Source organism: Apteryx mantelli, chromosome 3 (assembly GCF_036417845.1).
Source record: "Apteryx mantelli isolate bAptMan1 chromosome 3, bAptMan1.hap1, whole genome shotgun sequence".
Taxonomy (NCBI): domain Eukaryota; kingdom Metazoa; phylum Chordata; class Aves; order Apterygiformes; family Apterygidae; genus Apteryx; species Apteryx mantelli.
In genome coordinates, this window is record NC_089980.1 from 106236972 (window position 1) to 106263117 (window position 26146).

The following is a 26146-nucleotide window of genomic DNA, read 5'->3' on the forward strand; positions in this document are numbered from 1 at the left end:
GGCTTCATATTGATGCACTCATTTTAAGAACCTACTGAATGCTGTAAGCCCTAATAGACTTGCCCTGTAGCAGCATTGCCCAGAGTTTGCTTAATCAATAACATCCAGCTCATCAGGTACAAAGACTTTAAAGTCTAGCTTTTGCTGTGGTGCTATATGTGTCCCTGAATGTACACAGGAGCTAAATGGATGGATTCCCATTGTGATCCTGGATTCAGAGCAAAGAAAAAACAATATTGTCACCTCCAACTCTAATAACGATGATACTTTATGTAGCAGCCCAGCATATAAATCCTGAAGCCTCATGGCAAGTCATTATTTCACCTACTATTTTCTTTTTTTGTCTAAAGCATCTCATCCCTGTCTGTCAACATCCTCAAATGGTCGACTACATCGCTATACTGGAAACTAACTGCCAGAAAGATGCAGAGCTCAGATGAGGAGAACAGACTATTGCCTTCATTTCTACAGCAGCATTTCAGGTACTTGATATGTGCATGTATGTATATATACACACACACACACATATATATGCACGTATATGTATGTATGTATGTATGCATGTATACACACACACAAACGTATCTTCATTTGTCTCTTCTGCAAACTAAACAGCCTAATACTCGCAGTTTCTCTTCATGAGTCACCACTTTCTGGACCAGGGCATTTTCCTTGTTCTCCTCTGGACTCTCCAATTACGACAGCTTTACAATGTTGACTACTCCTAATGGCTGGTTTAAGGACAGGAATGAGACTCTTCTGTATCAGACAGAAATAGACCAGTGGGAGCGAAGAGCAGAAGTAAACTTCAGTAAATAAAGTATTTAACCTCCCAAATCTGCTCCAGAAGCAGGTATAATTTTGCAGAGAAGCAGATACAAGCTTCTCCTCAAAGTCTTCAGATATGTTGACACAGATATTCATGTCCAAGTCTAAGGGAGTCTTTCCCTTTGCTTTGCGAGCTATCCTTCTCTCAGTAGACAATCCAATAATATTAAGTATAGGGTTCCACATTTATAAAGAAAAATAATCCACGTATTATTCAATGCAACAAAAAATTTCTCCAAACCATCTCTCCATCAGCATTTCTACAGACCAGTGAATTACATCTATTCCATTTCTCAATTTACCAAAGTGAGGGCTAGCAAGATTACTGAATTTTGTTAGTAACAGCTTTTAAAGCATTCCTCCCATGCAGCCTCAACTGGGACATGGCACGCCATCCGCCTTTGAATCACAAGTTACCCCTGTAACTTGTGGTACATGTAACATGTGAATTGTTTCATCAGGTGTTAACTTGAACACTCAGGTCCTGCAAAATGAGTCCATCACACTAAACACCTACTTAAACGTGGTTGTCACTCAAGCAACAGGAAATAATGACCACAACAGTCATGAGAGAACCAGTTTATCTCAGGGCCAAGATCTGTTAGATTCAACCATTAGAGAATGCATTTCAATCCACAGTAAAGGGGGGAAGTGTTTCTGGAATGTCTATTTTGAGGAATAAGAAAGACCACAAAAATGAGCATACTAGGCCAGACAAGAGGCCCAGCTAACCCTGTATCTTGCCCGTGGCAGTGTCAAACATTCAAGAAAAAAAACTTATGAGTAGGACAAGCACAGAAGCATGTTTCATCTTAAAACTTTCATATTTATTGTGTTCCTACTTCTTGTTGTATGAAAAAAATAGTGAATAATCACTCTAACCTCCTCCATTCTAGCTATACTTTATACACTATCATACCTTTTTCAGAGTGATACCTTTTCCAAAAGTATTTTTTTCTTTCAAGTTAAATAATTCCAGTTTATGCAATCTCTTCCCATTAAGAGACAGTTCTACATCTTAGACAACTGCTATCTTGTTTCCTCTCCTTCTGGGAAAGATTGTTGGAAGTGTCATAACTGCACACTTACTTTTCAAATACAGCCTCTTAAGTTTACTACAATATATTCTAGTGAAAGCAGAGTTGAAGGTTTTGCATACGATCTTCTTTAGAATGTCCTGATTTCCAGTCTGACTTCAACAGTAACTTCTTTTAAATATGTTTTGTTAGAGAAAACATCACTTTCACAGGAAAAAGTATCAGGAAAATTTTATTCCTCAGGACTTTGAGAACTATGAGGGCTTCCAATAAGTTTCATATGGCAAACACTCCATAAAGGTAAACAAGTGTAAAGCAATAAATGCCTCTCATGGCACTTAAGAACTCCCTAACTTCTTTGTATTGGAGATGTGAAGACTTAAAATGCACTACTCACCAGTTTTTCCTCCTCCACACCTTAACACAGCCTACAGGACCTCTCTTAATTCCCAGTAACTTTATTTTCGCTCACTACATTTTTACCGTGAACTTAAAAACCCGTAACTCCTTCATCCTCACACTTTGCAAGTTCAATATGCAAACTTAGTGCTTCAGCTCATTTAGATAAAAAGAAATTCAGATAAATAAAAGCATTTCTCAGATGTTATATTCATGCCAGAACTTCAACTCCCAGTTATTTCATTACTTGTAGAAATAGTCAAAAAGCATTGTCAGGATGCTAAAATTAAACTATCTTCATATTGCTCTTGAAGTCTGTGAAAAGAAGTTCTCATTTTTCCTTAAGATTCATTTTTGGGCAACGACATGGCAAAATAATTACACAGTGAAACTTCCAAATTTGAATGCATCAAAAGAGATAGTTAAGAAGAGACAGGTGAGTAATTAGAAGCAGCTGTTTTTATTTCTCCTACAACTTAAAAAACATGCAAGAGGTTAAATTTACCAAGGCTTATGGCCTAGTCCATGTGACTAATTTAGATTTTAATTAATATTTAAATACAGCTGAACTAAAATAATTTCTAACATCTGGCTGCATTTTATGGTATCTAAAAGAAAAAGAACATGATTTATGTTTAGATCATAAGTTATTTTATATACTGTATACAGTCTCAATTTAGAGTGAAGTGTCCAAACAAAAAAACCTAACATCAAGCATTCATATTTAAAAGATGCATTTCATTTACCATTAGGAAGTCTGACATTTACTGAAAGTTTCATATGAATGATGCCTTACCTTACTTGTATTAAATTTTTCATAGGCTCTTCTAAACATTAAATGCAACTTCAGTATATACATGAATTTCCCAGCTAGAACGGATGCTAAAAACTGTATGAGCTAACAAAAGGGTTGCCAACTTGTTTTTATATTTATATCCAGGGAGTTCAAAGTGCATGGCTGATCATTTAGATTCTGAAATAAGCAAGCAATATAGAAAGATATTGAAAATTATTCCTGAGAGGACAGGACAAAATCACTCATGCCCATTAGCTGGGAATGAAAAAAAGTGTTTTGACATGGTTTTGTGATGCTAAACCAGAGCAGAATCGGAATTTCAGCATAAAGACATTAACATATGACAATCATACAGATGGGGGGTTTATCCCACTGAATTTCATTTATCTAGTCCAGGAAGCAAGGGGGACAGAAGTATTTTAAGTGCCTCAATTTTACTGAAGATAAGATAAGGTAACCTGACAAGAGTTACACCAGAAAACAGTATACCTCAGTTTTGCTCTTCTCAGCAGCAGCTTGCAGCGAGGGAGAGGATGCCAAAGGCTGAGCAGCATCAGAAGAGGATATCTATATAAAAGAGGAAAGAAATGAAAGGAAAATAAGAATAGGTGGAAAGGAGGCAGAAGAGGCAGCTAAGAAACATGATTTTCATTCTTTTTCAAGAATTTGAGGTAAAAATTCACACTAAATAGAAAAAAAAACAAGAAGAAAAGACAAAGTATTTCCTGGGGGTTTTTTGTTTTTTTTTTTCCCCTTCATTTTTACCAGTACTATTTCTAAAGGAAAACTGTTAGGTAACAATGAGTGATTTATAATGAAATTCACTAGAATAGAAAATAAGAAAATGAACTTGGATAAGATCATATCACAGGCCTAAGAAAAATAATTAGGTTTCATCCATTGTTCAATTTTATCCAGTGTGACTACTGAAATATTAAAGTCCTGAAGCATGAAGGCACACTGTCCCCAGGGGAGGGGGAGAGGAGAGAATGCCTTTGTTCTTGTTCACTGTAACAAAATACTTGCATTAAGAGCAAAGCAAAATAACGCTGAAAGTTATACATTAATTAAAGTTCTAATTAAGTGTTCTCTAAGAGCACACCAAATGAGGAGAAAGCTTAAGTTAATATAAAGCCGCATCCTAGCAGTGGAATGCCAGACCCACCAGAGAGATCATATTTGTTCCTCTAACGATGCCAGACCAACTAGCCAAGTATTATCTCTCTTCTAGGAATCAGTGCGTAAAACTGCTATTAGCACGACCATACTTCCAGAATTATCCAAAAGGTGTAAGTTATGCATGCAACAAATGCAGTTTGCTCAAGAAAATGAGATTTCTCTAAATGCATTTTCATACATCTTCTTATCCTATTTCCTGCACAGTTGATCACTTTAATGGAAACATTATCTTTCTTTTCCCTTTACTACAAAAATGCAACTGAATTACATTTACCAAGCACATAGTAGATCTTCAAAGCTATAAAGCTGACATTTCTACACTGCCTTTTATCATCTCTACTATCTACAAGGAAAATTTTAAAATAAACGAAGCTATTACAGAGCAGGTCATTATGTTGGATCAAAATAACCAATTTAGATGACACATCTTTACTTAATTTTAAAAAATTAGCTTGCATTAAAAGGAAACAAAGCTACAGAAAAACCCTACCTCATGTCTAAATGCAATATATTTCTTACAGATAATCCTGCCAGTACCATAGCTTATATATTTGGAATATTCATAGAATATTTAACATTCAGTATATTGACAAACTCAGAAACTATGCTTAGCCTGAAAGATGGTGCAGAATTTCAGGAAAGATTTATAAAAGGATCAATTTTTAAACCAGATTTAACCTGTGAATATGAAATGCAGGAATTTTAAACTTACTGTTTTCAAATTCTCAAGTTAATAGAAGAGTTACTAATATATTTGCTGCAATGAAACTGAGTTTCTTATAGTGTAGCATTCAGTCACCATAGGAACACAGTGATCCTTATTCTCATTTCAGCACATTGTAACCAAAGAGGTCAGAACAATTGGTAACTACAGATACTAAACTATAAGCTCTAATAATATGTTACTAAGATTTCAAAAATGAAAATATTCCCTCAGAAACTGTGATAACTAAACAACCTAAATATACCTTCAGTTTTCTAAAGATAAGTTTTTTGTTCTTTAATTCTTTCTTATACTTCAGAATTTAGAGAACTGAAGGTCAACAGGTGAGCAGCAGGTAACAGCTACTGACCACACAAACAGATGAGCAGAATTTCATGGGGGGTGTGTGGGGGGAATCAGCACTATAGATGTATGTGTCACATCTCCATCCTTCCATAATGGTCCTTCTCAATCTACATATCACCTACATAAGTTAAGGGATCATCTAACCTAAAATAAGGTAATCTTATGAAAGTTTAATTACTGTAATTTTGCAAACCAAGTACTGGAGAAACAGTATGTAATCTATAAGCAGCCAGATAGAGTGAAAAGCAGTTGCAGTCTAGCCTGTGATACGGGACAGGATGGGCAAGGGGAGAAATGTCCAAATGTAATGTTTAAAAATACACAGCAGCACTGCATTTTCTTCAGGGTAACAACCAGCAGTTGAAAGCATACTTCACATATGCAAGTATGCAACTAAGCAAGTGTACAAAAGGCATATGAATGAAAATCTTTAAGAGAAAAAACATTACAGTGTATAAAGAATGGATTAAATTGATATAATGAGAGCAACAGCATGACTTCAGACTGATGAACAGTTTTGTCACCACCACATCATGTTAAATATGATGTCTACCATGCTGCATTAGATGAGGAAATACGAATGACGAAAAAAATCCAGTCAAGTCAATCGGAGTGGCTGGATAAGCCTGAGCAAAAAACAGGATTAAAAAACAGACTCTGGAGCAATCTGTTTATGGCCAGTGGTTAAGCAATTAAGAGTATCAAGAGTTGATACCTGATACCTTCTCAGCATACCTGAAAAGCCTGGAGAACTATTTGCTATTGGGACAAACATATTTAAGGAACAGCTGACCAGCACCCCATTAACATACCAAGCTAATACCGAACAAGCTACCTCCAGAACTGGGAGCAGGCCAGCACTGCGCTGAACATAGAAAAGCCTTGAAGAGGGTAGAGCGAACTAGCCAGGAATCAAGGCCCTGCAATTTCAACTATTTTGTGCCTAATCTATGCTCAGTTGTTGTATTATGTCACGTTCATATGTCAGAACTAGCACCAAACGGAACTAACACAGTACCTATAACAACACTACAATGTACGGGTAGATATTCTTTTGTTATCTTGGGTATTATCTCGGGTATTATTTAATTAGAATATTCCAAATTTTGAATAAAACCAAAGTCATTGTTAAGAATGTTAATACCCTCTTCAAGTGTGAGGAGAAACCAAACAACTCAATCATTGCATACTTGGTTTTCAGAGGTGTTTCAAAACAATCATTTTTAACTCATGAACTAAGCCATACAAAATGTTTTAACAAATCAGTGGGGTTACCTTATGTTTTGAGATTTCAGTAAAATCTGTTTTCATTCTCCCTTGTACTCTCTATCAAGTTCTCCTTACTTTGACAGGTTGTGTTATGTTCATATCTTCAAACTGCAGTATATTTTACAGATCTAATGTACAGCAAAAACCTCAATATATAGTCCTTCTCATCAGCATAAACCATGCCTAAACAGCTTTCAACACTATTCTGCTTATTTCATTCTCAAAGCCTAGGTCAGATCAAAGTTAGTATTGATACCTATGTCCTGTTTGCAGTGCATATATACCATTGGGTGATACTAGCTACCAAACAGATGAAACACTGATGAAGAAGTGGTTCACAACAAGTTGTATGTTGCTATTTTATAGTTCCAGTAACGCTTTATGTTTTCAAAACTACTGCTGTGTTATATAGCTCATACAGCAGTTCCAATTTGTGTAAGCTGATGAATCTGTTTTGACTACAAATGGCAACTGAGAAAGCATCTGCTCAGTGACCTATTTCTACATTTTTGTGATAATACAACAACTACACATCTATCTGTTTCTCAAGATTTAAATATGGAGGGGAAGCGAGGCAGCGTTATTGAAGTTTAATTACAGACACCTATATAGGTAAGTCCAACCTCTGAACTTCTACTTCTTCCAAACTAGAGAGTGATCTTCCCAGCAGTCCTCACCTCTTTTCCTTTCTGTACTCAACTACTTTGTTTGGGAAGTGGGTTGAAAAAATCAAAGGAAAGAAACAAGGCCAAAAGGGAACTTGTCAAAGCAGTGCTGTGTCCGATAACCACAGAAGCGAGTAACACTTGAACCTGCTCTCTCTTCACCGGGGAAAGTCTGCCCTCTAGCTGTTGTTTTAATACTCTGAACATACTCCTGAGAATGCTGCTCATGCTGTACTTCAAGCAAGCGGCGCATCATCCATTTGCAGTTTCATTCGAGTATTTCAGAAACAACAAAAGTTATGGTAGTTCAACTAAAAGACAACAAGCCTTAAATACGTTAGGATGTCATTTTTTTCAGTCTGTAACACAGGTTATATTAAAGGAACTGGATACATTTAATTTTCAGTTCATTAAACTTCTCTTATATCTGGTAGTAGTGTTAGAAAGTTTACCACAAACACTGTTTCCCCAATACAGGTGACAAATGTCATGAGAACTAGGAAGAGGAACCTGGCCCACAGCCAAGAACAGCTGTATCTATCACGGCCTCCTCAATGCAAATGCCACCCCGCAGAGACAGGGAGCTGAAAGACCCATTCGTACAAACACACAGCTGGTGGGAAAACTACAGGCTGCAGCTGGAAAACAAACCACCCTAATTTTCTTTTTTCTGGCTCTGCGTCACTGACTTCAGCCATGGCTTTCCAAGTAGTGGAAAGTGTCACCAGGAAGTAAGAGGATACCAAGGCATCCAGAAAGCTACCAATACATCTCAAACAGAAGGGGGAGAAAAAAAAAAGGGGGGGGGGCAAAAAATTGCAGACAAAGAGTAACTGCAATTGGGCCAGGGTCTGGTGGGAAAGATATAGAGGACAAAAAGCCCAAAACAGAAAAGAAAGAAAGAAAGAAAACAACAACAACAAAAACCCTCCTGAAAATAGAGGAAATAAGTTAAGGCAGCACAATGCCTAGCCTCTACTGAGTTTTTGCATTTGTGGAGTTCCTTTTTTATATGCAGATTTAGAACTATGCAAGTCTTGCCTGCTGTAATAAGGAGTTTCACTACAAGAGCAAGGTACTTCACTCTCCTAAAAAAATAAGAATTAAAAAAACCACCACCAACAACAACAAGATAGCTTTATTTTTCATTCTTTTGGGATATCTGCCTTACGTCTCTAGCAAGGTTCCTATTTGCTCCAGGAAAAGCACTATTTTGTCAGTCTTTTGAGTCTTTTTTTTTTTAAGCATACAAGCTTGGATTCTCATGAAAAAGTATTTGTATAATTGTGGGTTGTGCTTTTTCAACAGAGCTCCAGGAGATAACGACCTAGAGAAGCGTAAAGAGTTTTTAAAGAGACTGCTTTGCATGCTTTACCCTCCAGTTCCAGAATTGTTATGTACATTAAAAAAAAAAAAAAAAAAGATGAATACAGAAGATTTGCCTATGCTTGAAAGTGGAAAGCAGGTGCAAGTCTGAAGTGGAATGACATTTCTAAACAGCTTCGTATCAGCACCCACCTGAAGAAGAATTTAACATACAAAACTACTTCACACCAACCACCATAGTAACTGTTTATACATGAGTTACTAAATCACAGAAGTGATGCAAGTCCTTTAACTGCTGCAGATGAGCTTTTAGGGATAAATAGACTCAAATGCCACAGTATATCCCACAGTAAATTGCTCACGTTACCATATCTTAGATGCATCAAGTTTATAAAGACCCCTAATCCTTTCACTACTATGTGAAGCTTGTTTTAATGGATGCTGTAGAATACCTTGCGTCCTTCGCAGTTCACTTTTACTCCTAAAAATTGTTAAGGGGACTTGGCATAAAATTAGTTCTAGGAAGAGGACAATATTACGTTGAAAGAACTTTAAATAAGTCAATTTGTCAACAACTACTGCTGCTCATAAGATGAATATTCAAATAGTAAAAGACCATTCCCACAGTTAACAGTACCCAAATCACACGTAGTATTCACAGAATGCTAATACACATATATTCCCAAGTCATACACAGTCAAATTCAGTTGTTTCTTACTCATATTGTTTCTAAATTCTTTTTAAATTTAAATATTCATTAAAAGCATTAAAAAAAGGGAAGTCCTGCATGTTTCAGAATTACATCTTATCAAAGCAAAACTGGAAGCTGGTTGGCCAGATCAAGAGACCTGAGGGTTTAAGCAATTGTTTTTTAGAAGTCTTGACAAGCTGAGGTCCCACCACAATAGGGCAGTGATCTACTTCCTGAAAAAGAAAGCGCTGATCTTTTATACTAGCATGAGTCTTAATGTTGAGAGATAATTACAATAGGCAAAGGCTTGAGAAATATCACTTCCAACTCTGTCACAGGATACACTGTTTCAATGAAATACACTTCCCATAGTGAGGATACGCTTTCCTAAATATGACAAATAGCATACCGGTGCCGATACAGTTTTAGTTATAATGTCAGAACCCTACAATTACATCTAGCATTTACAGGTCATCACAAGTATAACAGTTTTTGAAAGAGTTACGTGCATCTAGTTACTAAGAAGTTTCCATTCTTCGGGCTGACTAAAAAATAATAGCTTCTGGGAGCACAAAGCATTTCTGCCCTAAAGGCCTTTCTTGAGGATTATGCTTCCCTGAACTATACCTTAACTTTGAAAGAGACACTCCTGTTTATAGAGCTTCATTTAAAGCTGGCTGTTCGTGACTTAAAGAAATTATTACCTTGTTCCGTACTTGTTGGCCACACCTGGCATCTGACCAGATGCAATTAGAACTGCAAAGGTGCAGAGATCTTGCTGAAAGAGAGCCTCCAAAAACTATATACCAGAACAAATGACAGCTCACACTGTTAAACACACTCAGCACTGTGTTACAATAGTCATATTCAGCCAATCTGTCTGAAGACATTTCCATGTGGTGCAACAAAACTCAGTCTGCCTCACTGGGTAAACTAATTTATTCATAATTCTTTTCTTTGCATTGGTCAGAAAAAAGCTTAAAAGTGGTCAAATACTGCAACTTCAATGGCAACTGAAGGGGGGGAAAAAAATCAAAAAGGGGAAAAAAAGTTGACATTCCAGTACATTGAAAATATCTGGAAGTATAATTTCAACCAGAGCATTTTTACACATTTTTCTAAAATTTGTTCCCCTTTTAATGTATGTAACACTACGAAGCAACAAGCACATATATAACTGTTCAAGAGATCCCGTTGTTAGAAAAAGGCTTCTGTTCCAACTAACACCTAAAAAGCTTAAACATTCCAAAGATGGAAAGGCACCCATAAAACCCTTCCACATTAATTTATACCTTGCATTCTCAGCCTGATCTTAAACCTATTTTCAGTGTGGGTATATACAGTGAATGCATCATTTTTGAGGGTTTTTTCCTCCCAAGCTTTGTTGGCTTTTTTCAAGGTACACTGCTTATTCTGGAGCAAATCCTGCTTTTTGCAAGTACCCCTACCTGACAAGAGAATAAACAAGCATAGTGTGATCACTCTGATCATTTCCTAGTACGCAATTCCTAATTTGACAGAGACACCCAGAAAACCTTATTTTGACTACTAGGGGCTATCATTCCTGCTACATTCCAGGACACTATTCTCAAGGCGAAAGCCTAAGTTTGTGGTTGAGAATTAGGCCTAATTTCAGAATGCTTCCCAGTCCAAGGAACTGTTCGGTGGTGTCTGTTTCCCAGGTCTCACTATAGACAAGTCACAAACTTGCACTAAGTCTGGGCAGGAGAACAAGAGAAAGGAAAGAGGCATAGTACTTGGTATGAAATAGTCACACTAGTTACTGATAACCAACTTACAACAGCTGAATACATCATACCATGTATTTAGTCTTCAGCAGTGCTACAGAATCAGCACTTAACATTTTCCCAGTAACAATGGCTCAGAAAGTTTGAGTACTATGCATTTTAATACTGAAGTTAAGTATTTTTCAAGTCATGCCTCTTTCAGATGATGTTAAATTTTTCTAATGTATATTTGATTTCTATTTAAATGTATCATCCTATTTAAAACAGGACTAGTAACTGAAAATACTTTTGTTTGTTGCCCAAAGCTTTATTCTGCATCGCTTTTCAGTGAACCATGAAGAAGTCATTAAATTTTCCATATTTGCCTATTTTTAGTCTGTATGTTTGGTCACACTACTGGTCTTTGCACCAGCTAATTTTATCATCATAGTATGTCTCTCTAAAATTTCAAACTTAGTATTACAACAGTGTGGTCAGGCAACATACAATTACACAATTAAAATTTTTTAACAAAAGAAATAAGATACAAGAATTCTGAGCATCAGGGAATCAAAAACTGAACCCTAACATACACTCCTAGGCTCCAACTGACAATACATTAACACAAAAGTTGTACTGTTAGACAAACTTGAAAAGATAGCCAACTCCTTCCTAGTAATTAAACTAACAATGAAATAGCATATTATTTTGACTAAATTCTGTTAAAATGTACAACTCTGATGCTACCTGAAGCTTTTATCACAAGCTATTTGTAACAGTGGACCAAACCCAGGAAAAACCTTTATAATTTTAAATACCACCTCATTGAAATTAAGTAACTCAGGTAAAGCAAGAAACCCTTATACTCTCTGAACAGTTCACAGGACTATTATTGATAAAAATATCATGCTATCAGCTGCTTTGATGCTACCAAAACTTTTGACAGAGGGCTACAAGACTTCAAGCAGAAATCTCCCCCTCCCCACTACACTAGCTTAGCAAGTTTGGTCATGTGTGCGCTTGCATTTTGCTATATATAATTCCCCAATAGATTGCCTCCCTCAAACCTGAAGAGAAGCAGGTGAATGTGCACGTGCATGACTGCACATGCACAGGTGTTAAATTATCTCATAATAGGACATATTTGGTTCTTGTCTCTTTAGACAGTTCATGCACCTCATGTCAGTCATTGACTGGAAAGCCCAGGTAGAAGAAATAAAAGGCTGTTACCTAGTCAGCAGTAACATGCTGTTGATTCAGGATTTCTGGGCTCTACTCTTGGTCCCATGAGAGGTAAGCAGTTTATATTAGTTTGCAAAAGGATAAGCAAAATCTGACCAGTCTTTCAAATATATTAAAGCAGCAGTGGATTCTATCGTATTAGACACCTAGGTTATCTGTTTAGAATGATCTTGTGATGCTTTAAAACTTATTTAAAGAGGCATAATTTTCAACCGTTCTTCCAATTCTCTACTTCAGAATCAAAGTAAACAAGGGTAACTAACATCATAATTCAAACTATGATTTGTATTTCACCTCTTAAGTGAGGTAACTTCCCCTCTACTTCAGGTATACCTAATGAACTGCACTTCGAGTTTCCAGCTTGGTTTTATCCTAAAATGAAAGTATAGTTTCAAAGATCCATTTTCACCGCTGGCAAAGGCAGCATAAATTCCAGCTCTTTCCTCCCAACCTGGCATTCATCTTCCTGTCAAAGCTCACTGCCTACTCAGATGCAGTGACGCAGTTACATGTTAGGCTGTATTTCAATACTGTAGGAATAGAAGAATGAGGGTTTAAACATACGCGTACATATATAAGAATTACACAAACTCGATCATAGGCCCCCAAAATAGCTGCATCAAAAAAACTAAAGTGGTCATGAACTTCAGTAAAGGCTAGTATTCCTGAAACTGCTTTGCCAAAAAAAGCATTCTGTTTACCATGGTGAACAAATAGCTCCTTGATTATAAAACTGCCTTATTTCCTATTACAGTACAGCTTAGTATAAGTACCATTCTAGAAGTCAGCAGAGCAACAAGACTCTCACAAGAGGGTCTCAAAATACCTTAGGTTTTCTCGAGATTTTATGAAGAATGAGGAAGAAAATGTCACAAGAAACAGCCATCCTATTTTATTCTTGTACCACAGAAAAAGATATTCAGAAAGAACTTACAAGTATGTTGTTAAAAAAAATAAATAAATAAAAATCAGCACTGAAAGAGCAAAACACCACAATACAAAAGGCTGGAAGCAAGCTATTTGTTGGATGCCATATACAATGTATACTAACCTTACAGAATCTGGAAATAGATTTTGAAAGATATCAAAAGAAAGCTTTTAGCTCTGTGTCAAAAAGTTTTCTACCATTAAAGTTAATTTTAATATATCTGAATATAGTACCTTTTCTGATACAAAACTATACCAAAATGTTCTCTACATTTCTTATAGCTTGCAAGGAAGAAAAGAATTATCAGTGAAATTGTTTACTTACATTGAAGGCATTAACTGCATTTTTATCATAATACTTCTTCTTTTCATATTTATCCCTGATGAAAAATTCCACAGCTCTGGAAATAACTAGTTTAAGGAAAACATGCATTTAGTTAAACAGCAACATTAATCTGAATAGCTTGTCAGCTTTTAGTTTAAAGAATTGCATCAGATGCTTGTTCCAATTCATTTTGCAGTTTTAAAGCAACAGAACATAAAACTCTCTTTATACAAAACAACTGCTATTGCGTTGTCCAAAAAGAACTTCCCTTTACTACAGAAAAAAAGCAATCACAGTTTAATCTTTTAATGAACCAGTATGAGAAAGATGTACTAAAAGAATTTCAATGCTCCACAACTAGGATATTTTAATTTAATATTTATAAGCTGCAGGGCTGTAGTGCTGTAGATACTTGCAAAGGTACTCACATACTTACAGTAAGTAATTAAAGCACAGTCTGCCATCATATCTTGTAAAGATTACTTTCTTTTCAGAAAAAAAAGTGATATTTATGTAGCTGTTTTCTGATTTGCACAGTTTATACCATGCATCAAAAGCTGATCATAAACTGTTCTCTGAGATCAACATAAAACTTGCACGGATGACTTTATTGTAATAAACATCTCCGTGGAAGGGAAAGAAAACTAAGCAATACTGATGAAAAGATACAGAAGGAAAAGTAGAAATAGTAGCAAGCATAGTGACATAAAAGACCAAATCTGATGAGTCACTAGCTCAATCACAAAAAGGACGCTAGCTGTGTTTTCTTCAACTATTATCTCAGCTTACTTGTAAGCACCTAAAGCAGCTCTTCCAAAGAAGTTTGAATACCTTAACCATATATAAAGCTGATTCTCTAGTATCTGTAGAACATATTTTAACTAATTTGTTCTGCAATATGATTATCCATCCAAAACGCAAAATTGCAACTGTGGAAGCTCAGATGCTTTGTATCTCGAACTCCCATATCAATTTTGCTCAATCAAGGGAAAGATTCCTTATTTCCACATACTAGCTCTTAAGATTAACACTGAGCTCAGAGCACTCTCAGCTCTTTCATTTTGCACATCAAATTGTATCCTCAGCGATCATATTTGGTTTAATTTGGTTTATGCAACTGTCACATGAGACATGACCTAACCTACTTACCCAACTCATCCATTCTCAGCTTAAAAAAAAATCAGAAGGAATGAATGCTTTGATTAGGAGCAATTCCTAGGTAGCTGAAGTACCAATAGCAAGACTCAAGAACCTTCAAGCAAGAACCAGGTATACAATGTGCTTACTAGCAGGGTTTATGTAGGGCTGAAGCCTCTGCTGCAAAAAACAGGGCTATAGTCGAATTTGGAAAACATTCTTGCAACCTTGTATTCCAAAAACAGAGATTGAAAAAAAAGAGGAAAACTAATAGAGTGAGAATCCCACACTTAGACAACTGCCAACAAGAGCAGCTGTTTTCCCTCCCAATCTTCAGAGAGTTTGTGAGCTTTTTTGATAGTATTTCCTCATACTGGCATTCTTTTAACTCACCACCTAACTCAAGACAGCGTTCAACACTAAGTAATCAGTAGGTGTAAGAATTTATCCCTATATAGTTAACATACATATATTTTACTAAAGTGAGTGAGATGAGTTTAAGCATTTTAACTTGTAGCTTCCCAACGTGGGTCACTCCACACTCCTTTTGTAGTCAGTGAAAAAAGAGAAATATCTTCATGCTGCAATTTGTCATGCCCCTTTCTTTCTAATAATAGTGTAGGGTCCTGACCTGTATTTTACACCTCTTGCAGAAATAATTTGTTCTCAATGTCCAGAGCAGGCAGCTTTATCCAGCATACTTGATACACAGAACCAGTGAAACAGTACACTATGCATACATATGATTTTGGGTTGTAACTGGTTATCTGTATTCAATTACAACTAATGTCTGATGTTTCACAATATATAACAATAATTAAAAGTAGATTGAAAACATTCAAAACTAGATACAGCAGTTGACATGTTGACTGATATGCATCAGTCCCTGGATGTTGCTTACATTAGCAGATAAAAGTTTATTGTTACCTGAAGGGAGGAAATTACTTGATTTAGAGTTGATTGTCGTGAGACAATATTTTGGAACAATTTACCCTATCTTCAAAGGAGAAATCTTAGCTATTTGCCAAAATTAACATTTTCAAATGGAACACTTATTTTGTCAAATGTTTTAAATTTTAGTTGTTCAGATTTTGGTGTTACGTATTTTAGCTGTTGTCCTGCAGAAATCTTACTCTATTTTGAGCAGTTTCCCAGAATGCTTAGAATGGTTGACTTCACACTTGATGTTTCAGACAAATTAGAAAGTTTTAATTGAAAAATTATTAATACAGAATCATAAGTATTTAAATTTGATAAGGTTTGGTTTTCAGGAAGCTGTTACACAGGGGTAGGAAGTTATGTGTTTTGAAACACATCCACTGTATTCAAGTTAACATTTTTCGACATGTAGGAATTTTTGGACCATCTCTAAGTTTCTACAGATAAATAATCTATGGTGCTCTTGTTACTAAAGGAATTTAAAGCAAACTCAACAGATGTCAAAACTGTTTTTAGAGGCAAGTAAAATGAAGGCATAAGAAAACCATAAAGTGATTTAATCTACTCTTGGAACAAAACAACTTTCAAATAGAAAGCTAATGTTGACACACAGAACCATCACGATAATCCTCAAAGTTAGCTTCCAAGCCAGAACACCTTGCCAGGTGCAACAGAGAATGAGAAATGCTAGAAAGGTCAGTCTTGTGATTAAGAAGCAGAAGGGAGACAGGGGACCTTTAGGAGGAGATTGCTGGCAGATCCCACACAGGATCCTGTGTCTCTATTCTACTACCCAGGAGTATAAATACCTGTATCATAATGCTATTGGAAGTTAAACATTAATATAGCACAGTATACGCAACAATGATCATTACATAGCAAGGTGTTTTCATAGCTCATCCAAAAGGATATGCAGAGTATTGAAAATATTCACAATCAGAATAGCTTAGAGACACAATGATGATTTTGTACTGATACAAACAAAGGTCAAGCGATTAGGAAAAGGCAAAAGAGCCTGTATCACAGCAGCTTGTCACCTATACCAGGCAGCTAAGTAGCTGCCAAAGTTGAGGGAGAATTGAGAATTAAAGTAGAAAATGCTAGCATCCTGTCATCCGGCGCTACATTTAATAAGGGAACTCATGCAATTAAATATATTGAATGTACCAAGTTAGCATTTAGAAACAGAAAACTGTTCAAGAGACTATATAATTATCTCAAGGTATACAGTGTCAACAAAAGAATTATTTTGAAAGTCTAAAATAAGCCTGAAGTGGCAGAAGCGTTGATTATCTCTGTTGTTTATGAGATCTACTGTGCAACAGAGCTAATGAGACTTTTGGTCTTATCTGACAACAAAAGCTTAAAGTAAAGCCTTATTGCTTCTCCTGCAATAGTAACAGTAAATTCAAGTTAACTGCAGTAAGTACAAAATATGCAACTTCAAGATCAATTTTCAAATAAGTTTTAGTCTTATGACTGCAATAAAGTTCTATAATATTATAGCCTAAATATTACAGTACTATCTGGTTCCAGTTATTGTTCTTATGCCTAGCTATCTTTAATTCAAAGCTACCAGAATAGCAAGAAACATAACTGTTTTGTTCAAGCGCCTTTTATAACAAATAGCCTGACCCTTCAAAAGATCTTCTACATGTAACATATCAAGCATAGTATCTAATAAACAGGTGAACCATGACCACTTCTGGATATAGGAGAAAATCCAGATCCAGTTATGACTAAGCCAGTTTATCAGCCTCCATAGGCTGTATCACCATTAGGCTGAGAGAACTAGGAAAAGAGTCAGCTCACTTAACTGTAGGATCTCATAGTTCTCATAGAACTTTAGGATCTCATAGTTAAGAGGTCCAGCAGAGTTACATGAACCAAATCTTACCTGTGGAGTACAATCACTAAATCAGGAGCTAATACAAATCTAAATTAATGTCATTATCTTTGATCCTAAGGATTCAGTACATATGAAAGAGGTAATTCCTGAGGAAAGCTCTTTATCAGTGGTAGACAGTTTTTCCTCCAGTCCTCCCCTTCCAGGTACATAGTAATAACCGCACTCCAACACAAATGATAGCTATCAAAGAGCTTTGCTTTATTTAGATATTTCTATACTAATCATCTGTGCTCACACAGTTCATAGAGTGCATACACTTCAACCCCAGAAACTACAGAATACTTCAAATCAAGAGGCGGAAATCCCTACTTCACTTGAGTAAGGTCCAAATGCCAATTTTACTTTACCATTCAGCTCATTATTTCCTGTTCAAATGCTTCTAACTTCAGCTGGCAGTTATTCAAGACAAAGACAGAATATTCAAGAGTTCTCTGGTATCACTCTAAATTCCTACATATATGGAATTTATGAAGTTACTTCTTTTGATAGTAAAAATAAATGGGGCTTGCAAAATCTCATTACAAAGTATATTTGTTACAACTGAAGTAATTTACAACTTTTCTGAACCATTTCCAACTTCTACTGTTATTTCCCAGGACTTATATAACTGTATCGATGAAATGATTAACAATACGATTTGCCAAATCTAGCAGTTTCTTGAAACAGTCATATCATTTAAATTGCATTAAAGTCATTTAAACATGAAAACTACAACAAAAAGGATACTGATCTGTTTGAGGTCTTCGAAAGTTCTCCGGTAGATTAGCTTCATAGAGTAATCTTGCCTTGGTATTTCCCATTTCCTGCATGCACTAAGGAAGGAAAGGCAGCAGAAAACAATTAGTTCATGACCATCAATACTTCAAATCCTAGAACAGTCAGAATGCTAGAAGTGTGCTTAAGTGACACTGCAGGTTTTAAAGAATTTGGATGCCCCAGAATTATAGCATTTAAGAGCTTCCACTCCTCAAACTAATTCTATACATTAGCATATAAGCTATAATTGATGATTTCTCCCCGAAGTTTCATATTAATATACCATACCTCATGTTCTATGAGTTCAAGTAGAGTACCTAGATTATTAAAAAAGTATAAATAACATGATGTTAGGTATTTGTGAGTAGACTAAGGCTGCCCACAATCTGCTCAATCTCATGAAGTGAAACAAAACAAAACAAACTCTTGTACTATCTACAAAGGACACGCTCTCCTTATAGTGAGTCAGAGGGGCCAGCGAGTACATTCAATATCATTTCACTTCCACAGTACAGAATCACGCTTGAGTGATTCAAGGGAAAGGAGGGTAAGATAAAAGGAATATCAGTTACTCTTAAATACACCTCCCCAAAACCACAAGAATCTTTCTTTGAAAATACCCCTGTACATACAGGAAAACTACATGAAGTTACCCTCCTGGACAGTTAAATTGCCCTCAATCATTTGACAGCCACATTAGATCTGTGTGCTTCGGGAATGTTTGATGAAGCTGTTAACAGCACATTCAGCTCACAAGGGAAGCACTGCATAGGGCGTTCTGCAATGGTGCTAAGCTTTGCTAGAATGTGGTGATCAATCTTGGGAGTGACACAGCAAATCTTCAGGTTCAAACTGGCTTGTTAGGTAAGATCTTGTGTGGAGATGGCACAACTCTAAGATCACCTAGCAAGGAGGGCTGTGCAAATTCCAAGAGGACTAGGATCTGCAGAGATTTAAAATAAAGAAAAGCCTTTTGAATATCAGGGGTTATGGAGAACACATTAAATCCCAGAAGCACAAGATGTCAGAAGTAATGGAAAAACTGGTCTCCCAGACCCAGGTTTCACTCTAGATTAACACTCTTTGACCGGATACACAAAAGGCCAACCACACAGGCCCAAACAACCCCTACGCTTGTGGTCAATAATCACAGTCACAAGGAACTTCACACCACAGAGAAGAGGCAGAAGTAACAATTCAGGAGCTCAGATGGAGAATTACAAGCATCCTAAGCACTAGATTCAAATTTACTGGCAAACTGAACAAACAGGGTAATACATCAAAACCATTCTCTTCAAGAACCTTTAGAAGAAGAAATCAATTCACCATCCTGCAACTGGACAAGCCTCCTAGTATGGTCAAATCAATCAAAATTGCAACTGAAAGATGCAGGGATTTCCTAAACAGATGGATTTGAAGTACTAGGGGGAGAGAGGGAATGGCAAGCACATTTGATTATGCCTTGCAATAGCAGGCAGGCATCTTCTCAAAAGACCTGTCTAGAGGAGAGAAGAGGACAGCACATCCACTGCAAAATGAAGCATCTCAAAGGCTCAGCAAAGCTCTGTCCTGAGACTGCATCTTCCCCAAGCCTATTGACCCTTCGGATTCCACACTGACAAAATAAGTGCTAGAGACAGTTACCTAGGTTAGACTGGAGCACTTACAAGTAACCAGCAACATTCTTTGAAGAGAATCTGAAAAAGCAGAAGAACAGCAGGGAAAGAGGCACACAGTGTACACAGATTCCAGGCTCAGCTTGTTCTCATATTGCAGCTTTTCCTGTCAAACATTTCAATCCATTTCAAGCAGTCCCCATGACTCAAAAGTCCACCAAGGCACACAGTTTGCTTCCCACTTGCATTCTAGTCTCTCACATTTGCTCACGTAATGCATCTCAGCATTGACTAAAATCCAGAGCTTCAACAATTTCAAAGAGAGAGGAAAAGATCAAGTTCCTACCTGCTTCTTTGTACTGGTGAAGAATTCTGCCACTTGCAATTCTCAAAATATGAGAAGGAAAAACCCTGCACATGTTCCTGACCACCTGAAGCTCAAGCATACTGATGCCAAAGAACTGTTCCACTCCTGAAGCAGCAATCTAAACAGCATCCCTAAGTTATGAAGAATAACTGCCTGCCATGAACATCTTCATTCCTCCCTGACAAAGATGATGTACTCTTGTCAACGTCCACTCTAACAAGCCCAAGACAGGATTCCTGTTCATAATTCTGACTGAGAAACGGGGGGCAACTGCTAAAAGAAACCACGTAGAACCACTCTAGAACAACGGAAGGCATAAGGGCACCTCTATGCTGCCATACACCTTAGGATGGCTCCTCAGACCAAGAGCAACAGGAATAAGATGACTTTTGGGTATTACAAAAAGGAAATAAAAAAGGCCCCTGTGCAGTATTGATGCTGAAAACAAGTGTGAAGGAAGCATATCAGAGCAAATAGCTGTCACTGTACTCAGGACCTGAGCTAATGGAGGAACAATTCTCCAGCACATCCATAATCCCAGAATGACTGATGTCAAAAGGAGGCAGCAGAAAATAAGGAGCAGGCTTCACACTGGAGCATACCTGGAAAATTCAGCAGCTGGTACACCAAGAGAAGGTATGCAAAAGTCAGACGGATGGGTGAACTCTTCCTTACTTTCCCTTACTGAACAGGAAGAGGCCTAGAACATGTTTTCTACAGATACCACAGAGAAAGCTTTCACAGTCCCTGTGGCAAGGTACAGTATATCTAACATGAGACAGAAAAGATAATTAATCTCATTTCTGAAATGAGCTTTCAGAACTTTAACTCATTATAGTAGAGATATCACACAATAAGAAACTATTTATTGTAAAACATTTAAGTTGGGGCAATATGATAAATACGAGTCCTTTCAAAAGGATTCCTGCCATTTATTAATAATATTAAAGAGCTGCAGCTCACAAAAACCTCCAGTGAACTGGGGGAACTTGAGTCAGGATAAGCTCCTGCTCTGCTCCACTCAGAACTAGGAATTCGGGTCTTCAAACAATGATGTGTTAATTCAAATCTCTACCTCAAAGTGGCAACCGCCACATTCATCAGAAAGTTATTCTGTTATATTATAGCTCTTAAGACCGAATCAAACATGGACTTCCTCAAATAAAGCCTGTATTATCAGCAGTTTGTTTAGCCATTTCAGCCTCTTGAAGCCAGAAGAGCTTGAAACTTTTCCCTGTATATCTTACAAGAACAAACACCACTCTCTCCTCAGAATTTAAATACATTCTCTTCTACTGAAAAAGTGCTACACTGTTTAAATAGTCTTCAGAGGCCAAAAAGCAGCAGGAAGAGGTATGAAACCCCATAGTGCGCGGCTGTAACATCAGCTCTGGTTGTGCCCTAAGACAGTTCCAGACCGGAACTGACCCGAGTTGTACCAGAGATTATTTATGTGGCTGAGCAGGAGGTCTGCAACAGGATCTTATTAACTCAATCCCATAGGAACAGCTTTCAGAGCTGCCTTGCATACAGCTCAGATAGGCAGAACAATCTCATAACTCTGAAGCCACAAGGTTTCAGAAGCCCATAGTTTAGCAGGTTTTTAGAAGTTTTATGGACTCTAACACACAGAACTAGTTAAATATATTTTCAGATTGGAAGGCTTCCAATCTGCCTACAACTGAAGTCTGATGGAAGCGAGACAGCAGGATTACCACAGCATCTTACAAAGCCTCATTTTTGTATTATTCAAGAAAGCACTGGCCTCCACAGATAGATTCTTAGACCATACTGAAGTCAGAAAGCCACTCATTTTCAGTTTCCTAAATATGTTGTCTTATCATAGTCCAACACGCCATGTCACACATTTCTTACTGAGTATTACACATGCTTTTGATATATCACCACTGCCTAAGAGTACGTACTAAAACACCCATGACCACGGTACTGTACACTTTAATCTGCTGTGGGAGGAAGGAGCCAGATGTTTCTACACTTCATTTTCACTATATCAGTCATCAAATTAACTGCTCTTACACACCACATTTTTCCTGCAATGGGGCACTGGGCCGTCTGAGATGCTGATCACTTCCTTTAGGAGTTAATTTCTGAAACTTCTTTGTTCCTCCATCTTGGAGATCACAGGATATATTATGCATATCAAATCTATATGGATTTTGTCATGCCGCTTGCAGGACCAGAAAGGGGTATCACCTCCATATTAATAAGACACTATAAACACCATCCAGAAATCTACTAAGTAACAGCATTTTTTCCATGTCCCAAGACTCCTTATAGTCATCAGGAAAAGATCTTATTCCCAGGTAATCACAACATGAAGATGGAACTTCTGTTATTTTGGACTGGAGCAAGGGCACAAAGATAACACTCAGCTGAGATGACAGTTTATACTACAGTCCCTGGCTCCTGACAGTTCCCCAGCACAAAACAGAGGTACGAATACATGGAACATGAACATGGCAAGAAATCTGCAAGTATTACATGCCTGTGGGTTCAACAAGAAAGTTTCAGGTGTAGCCATCTATAACTGAAATAGTAATAATGAGGTTCCAGAATTGTTAGCTATATACACGCACTTAAAAATACTGCCGATAAAGACGTTACCATTTTTAAATAGTCACTCAAATGCTACATATGGTATGACTATTCAACAGCTGCATGGCCAGGTTAATTATTATGACATTGGAAAATTCAATTCAGAGGAACAGCCCAAATGCAAAACGAGTAAGTTAATTAACATCTCCAGAAGTTGATCAAATCACTTCAATTTAAAGCAATTAACCCCAAACCAAGTTTTTTTTGAGTTTTAAAGTTTCATCGTATTCTTCCCATTTATCAAGCAAGTAGAAATAATCGCTTTTCTCTCACTACTTTAGCCAAGACAGATTTCTAAACACTCTTGCAATTTGAAAACACATTTTAAGATATTTTACCTGTATTTGCTCTGGTGTCCATTGGTCCAAGTTGACAGACTTGACCCTTGATATATGGACCCCAAGATTTCGATGTATTCCAGCACATCTGATGCAAATAAAAACACCAGTGTTCCAAGAGGCCCATCTTGGACCTAAGGGGAACGGAGAAATAAATTAGTTAAGTTTTCAAAATTCTATATATTGTGAAGATTTTTTTTTTGGCATAGTTCTATGCTGACAGCAGGAATAAGAAGTTTTGAATAAGGACTGACAGATATTTTTCTAAGTGAGCAAGTCACTGCTAACAATCTCCATAGTCAGCAATTTTATTTTTGGTTTCTATTTCCAATTGATGTCACAAAATATTTCAGTTAACTAGATTAAGCTAGGAAGCTCAAGAAAACTTTAAAGAGTTAGCTTACTAGCAGCAATAAGGTCTTACTTTTTAAATAATCCTTATGGCTACGTATCAGAGGCAAACAACAGCAGAAACCAATAGAAGTTACTCCTTTCTCTCCAGTTAAAAGCTTCATAAGACATACATCTGTGTACACCTTGAAATTAAATGCGGTGCAAGCTTATATTAATGTAACAAATCCCTTAGACTTATGCACACACGGACATTGCAACAGTAGAACGCAGATTCTTAGGGAGCACTTCTACAGCAATTTGTAAAACAAACTCATTAAAATATCCAAGACTAGGGATGCAACAAAATGGAATACGTTCAGTACCTTGATTCCTAAACTACAGTATGAATTGCCATTCACAGCCCAGTGAATTCTGTCCACAGGTTCAGGTTGATTTGTGAGCCTTATCATTGCTTCTCAGCTGTGTTGGCATGTTGAGACACAGATCTAGAGTACGCTGGCCCTGAACTCCCACAGTGACACTCGACGAGTGACCTGAAGTTACTATGTGGCCTCACATTAAACATACTTCCTTACGTTGTTTTATTCCAGCTGTGAGCACCACCACTGTTAAAGGCACTGCTTTAAAGTCCATCTACTTCCAAATTCTGAGGAATTAAGAGATTAAATAATTAACATCAGAAGCAGAAAGACATATTGAAGAGACAGGAAATGTTTTGAGCAAATGTTTTCTCCCACTGTTTGATAGATGCAGGTCTAGCCTACCAACGCAAGAGCAGCAGAGAACTAAAATATTGTACAAACACTTTCCTGGGGCCTTCAAAATAATTTTTGCCTCCTTCTGATCCTTAACTCAGGTCCTAGGCATAAATTTTGTTCATCTAAAGCACTGGAAAGAGACTAAGACTACATTTTAAAGTCACATTTAAAGATTTCTAGACCTGCATTTACTAATAACTCTTCAAAGTTAGTGAGTCCTTGCAGCTTCTCATATTGCTATGTTTTGAATTTCAAACAGGAATGTTATTTGAATGCTAAGAAGCAAGAGAAATCCTTCCAGTTGGACTCTATTCCTTTGAATGCTATTCCAAGAAGAGTAATAAATGAGAAGAAGGCTTTCCCTTACCAGGGGAAACACTGGCTATAATTTGGGTAGCCATTTTGCTTTTACTGTTCTTGTTCATGAACTCAAAGACTCAGACCCCCAAAGCCCACTGCTTGACCTTTAAGACCAAAATGACTAAGATGACTGGCAGTTTTAGAAATAAGTGCTACCATTGTAAAATTAGATTTCAGAGATCAAGAGCTCTAACAGTCCCTCACTGAAAGTTAGCACATTATTTTGAAAACTGCACTTCTATGGAAAAACGACTACCTGTCAGGTAAGACCTAACAACCAAGCTGTCTGCAATGCATGTCTTAATTAGTTCAAAGGCTAGCCCCCTCTTGATCTGCAGATTTTTCTCCCCACAAAACACTACAGACTCAGAATACTTGTCCTATCCTTAATTCTTTTGCAGATCTATAGCACAGAAAGATCCCATTTTCCTATTTATAGTATTTTAAGTTTTAGTGCTCAAGGCTGGAGTTTTGCAGGCCACTTGCCTGAACATAGTAACATTTCAGCTAAAGCAGTACAACCCAAGAAAGAAGAATTCAACTTAGGGAAAGCACTTCATTAGCTTTCCACTGAAGATAAAGTTCCTCAGCTTATACAATTGTTTACTGTAGCCAAAATGGTTTAAAAACAAGAAGGCAAGGCAAGGCAAGGCTTGCCTGAAAGCTTGTCCAACTTTTCCCCATCCTATAATCAAGGAATGTGCCTTCTAAAGAGGGAAGCCGATTTCAATCAGGTTACTGTAGGGATGAGGAATTTCTGTAGTATCTATGTGCTGTCCGCATTTTTCTCCTATACAGTATTTACACAACCACTGTAAACTTTTTACCACAACAGAGCTTGTACAGCTACACATCACATCAGTGTCTGAGCTGGGCGTATATGATCCCAGATACATAAGTTCTACATTAATGAAGCAAGACCAGGGTGAGGCTTGACATGATTAAAGTCTACCTTAATATATGAGGAGGGAGACTTAACTTTGTAATTTAATATTTTAGCTTAAAACTTTCTGTTAACAAAAAGAAAGATCATAATACCACTTGTGAACTAGCTGTTATTCTTCTGGAAAGGAAGAGTTTCTTATTTTCTCAGGAGCCCAAAGTTCATTAATCTGCACTTATTTCTGAAATAACTTAGGGAAATTAAATATATTTAAGCAATAAAGAAGCAAATTAAGCAGTAGAATAACACTGACAAACCTGAGGCCAAACAAAAAATAATGTTTACAAGTAATCTCTGTAGTTATTTCAGGTTAATGACAATGTGCAATATTAAACACTTCAAAGAAAAAAAAATCATTAATTCATATAAATCAATTATGGCTACAGAAAGCCAGTAGGCAAAAGGCAAAAGTTACAGAATAGTATTTTTCCTGTATGGGCATAAAACCACTGGTTGAATATGTAATAGGACAGCTTATGAATAAAGAGGATCGCTCAGCTAATACGCAAAGCAGGAGCAACTTCTGTTCATAAGTATTTACTTTAGGCCATCTAGCTTTAACTTAGTCTGCCA

At 36.9% G+C, this 26146-nt stretch overlaps 1 protein-coding gene across 2 annotated transcripts in view; it reads right to left on the reverse strand.

Annotated features, from left to right (window-relative positions):
- Window positions 1–26146, reverse strand: part of SMAP1 (small ArfGAP 1) — a 100753-nt gene that overhangs the window by 52640 nt on the left and 21967 nt on the right. Inside the window, exons 2-5 of one of the 2 annotated variants that reach the window (XM_067294119.1) lie at window positions 23159–23292; window positions 18192–18277; window positions 13481–13556; window positions 3550–3627 (exon numbers count right to left, since the gene is read on the reverse strand). In XM_067294119.1, the coding sequence (XP_067150220.1) occupies window positions 3550–3627; window positions 13481–13556; window positions 18192–18277; window positions 23159–23292 (374 nt within the window). The remainder of the gene's footprint in view (window positions 1–3549; window positions 3628–13480; window positions 13557–18191; window positions 18278–23158; window positions 23293–26146) is intronic. The other variant, XM_067294120.1, reaches the window with a different exon arrangement.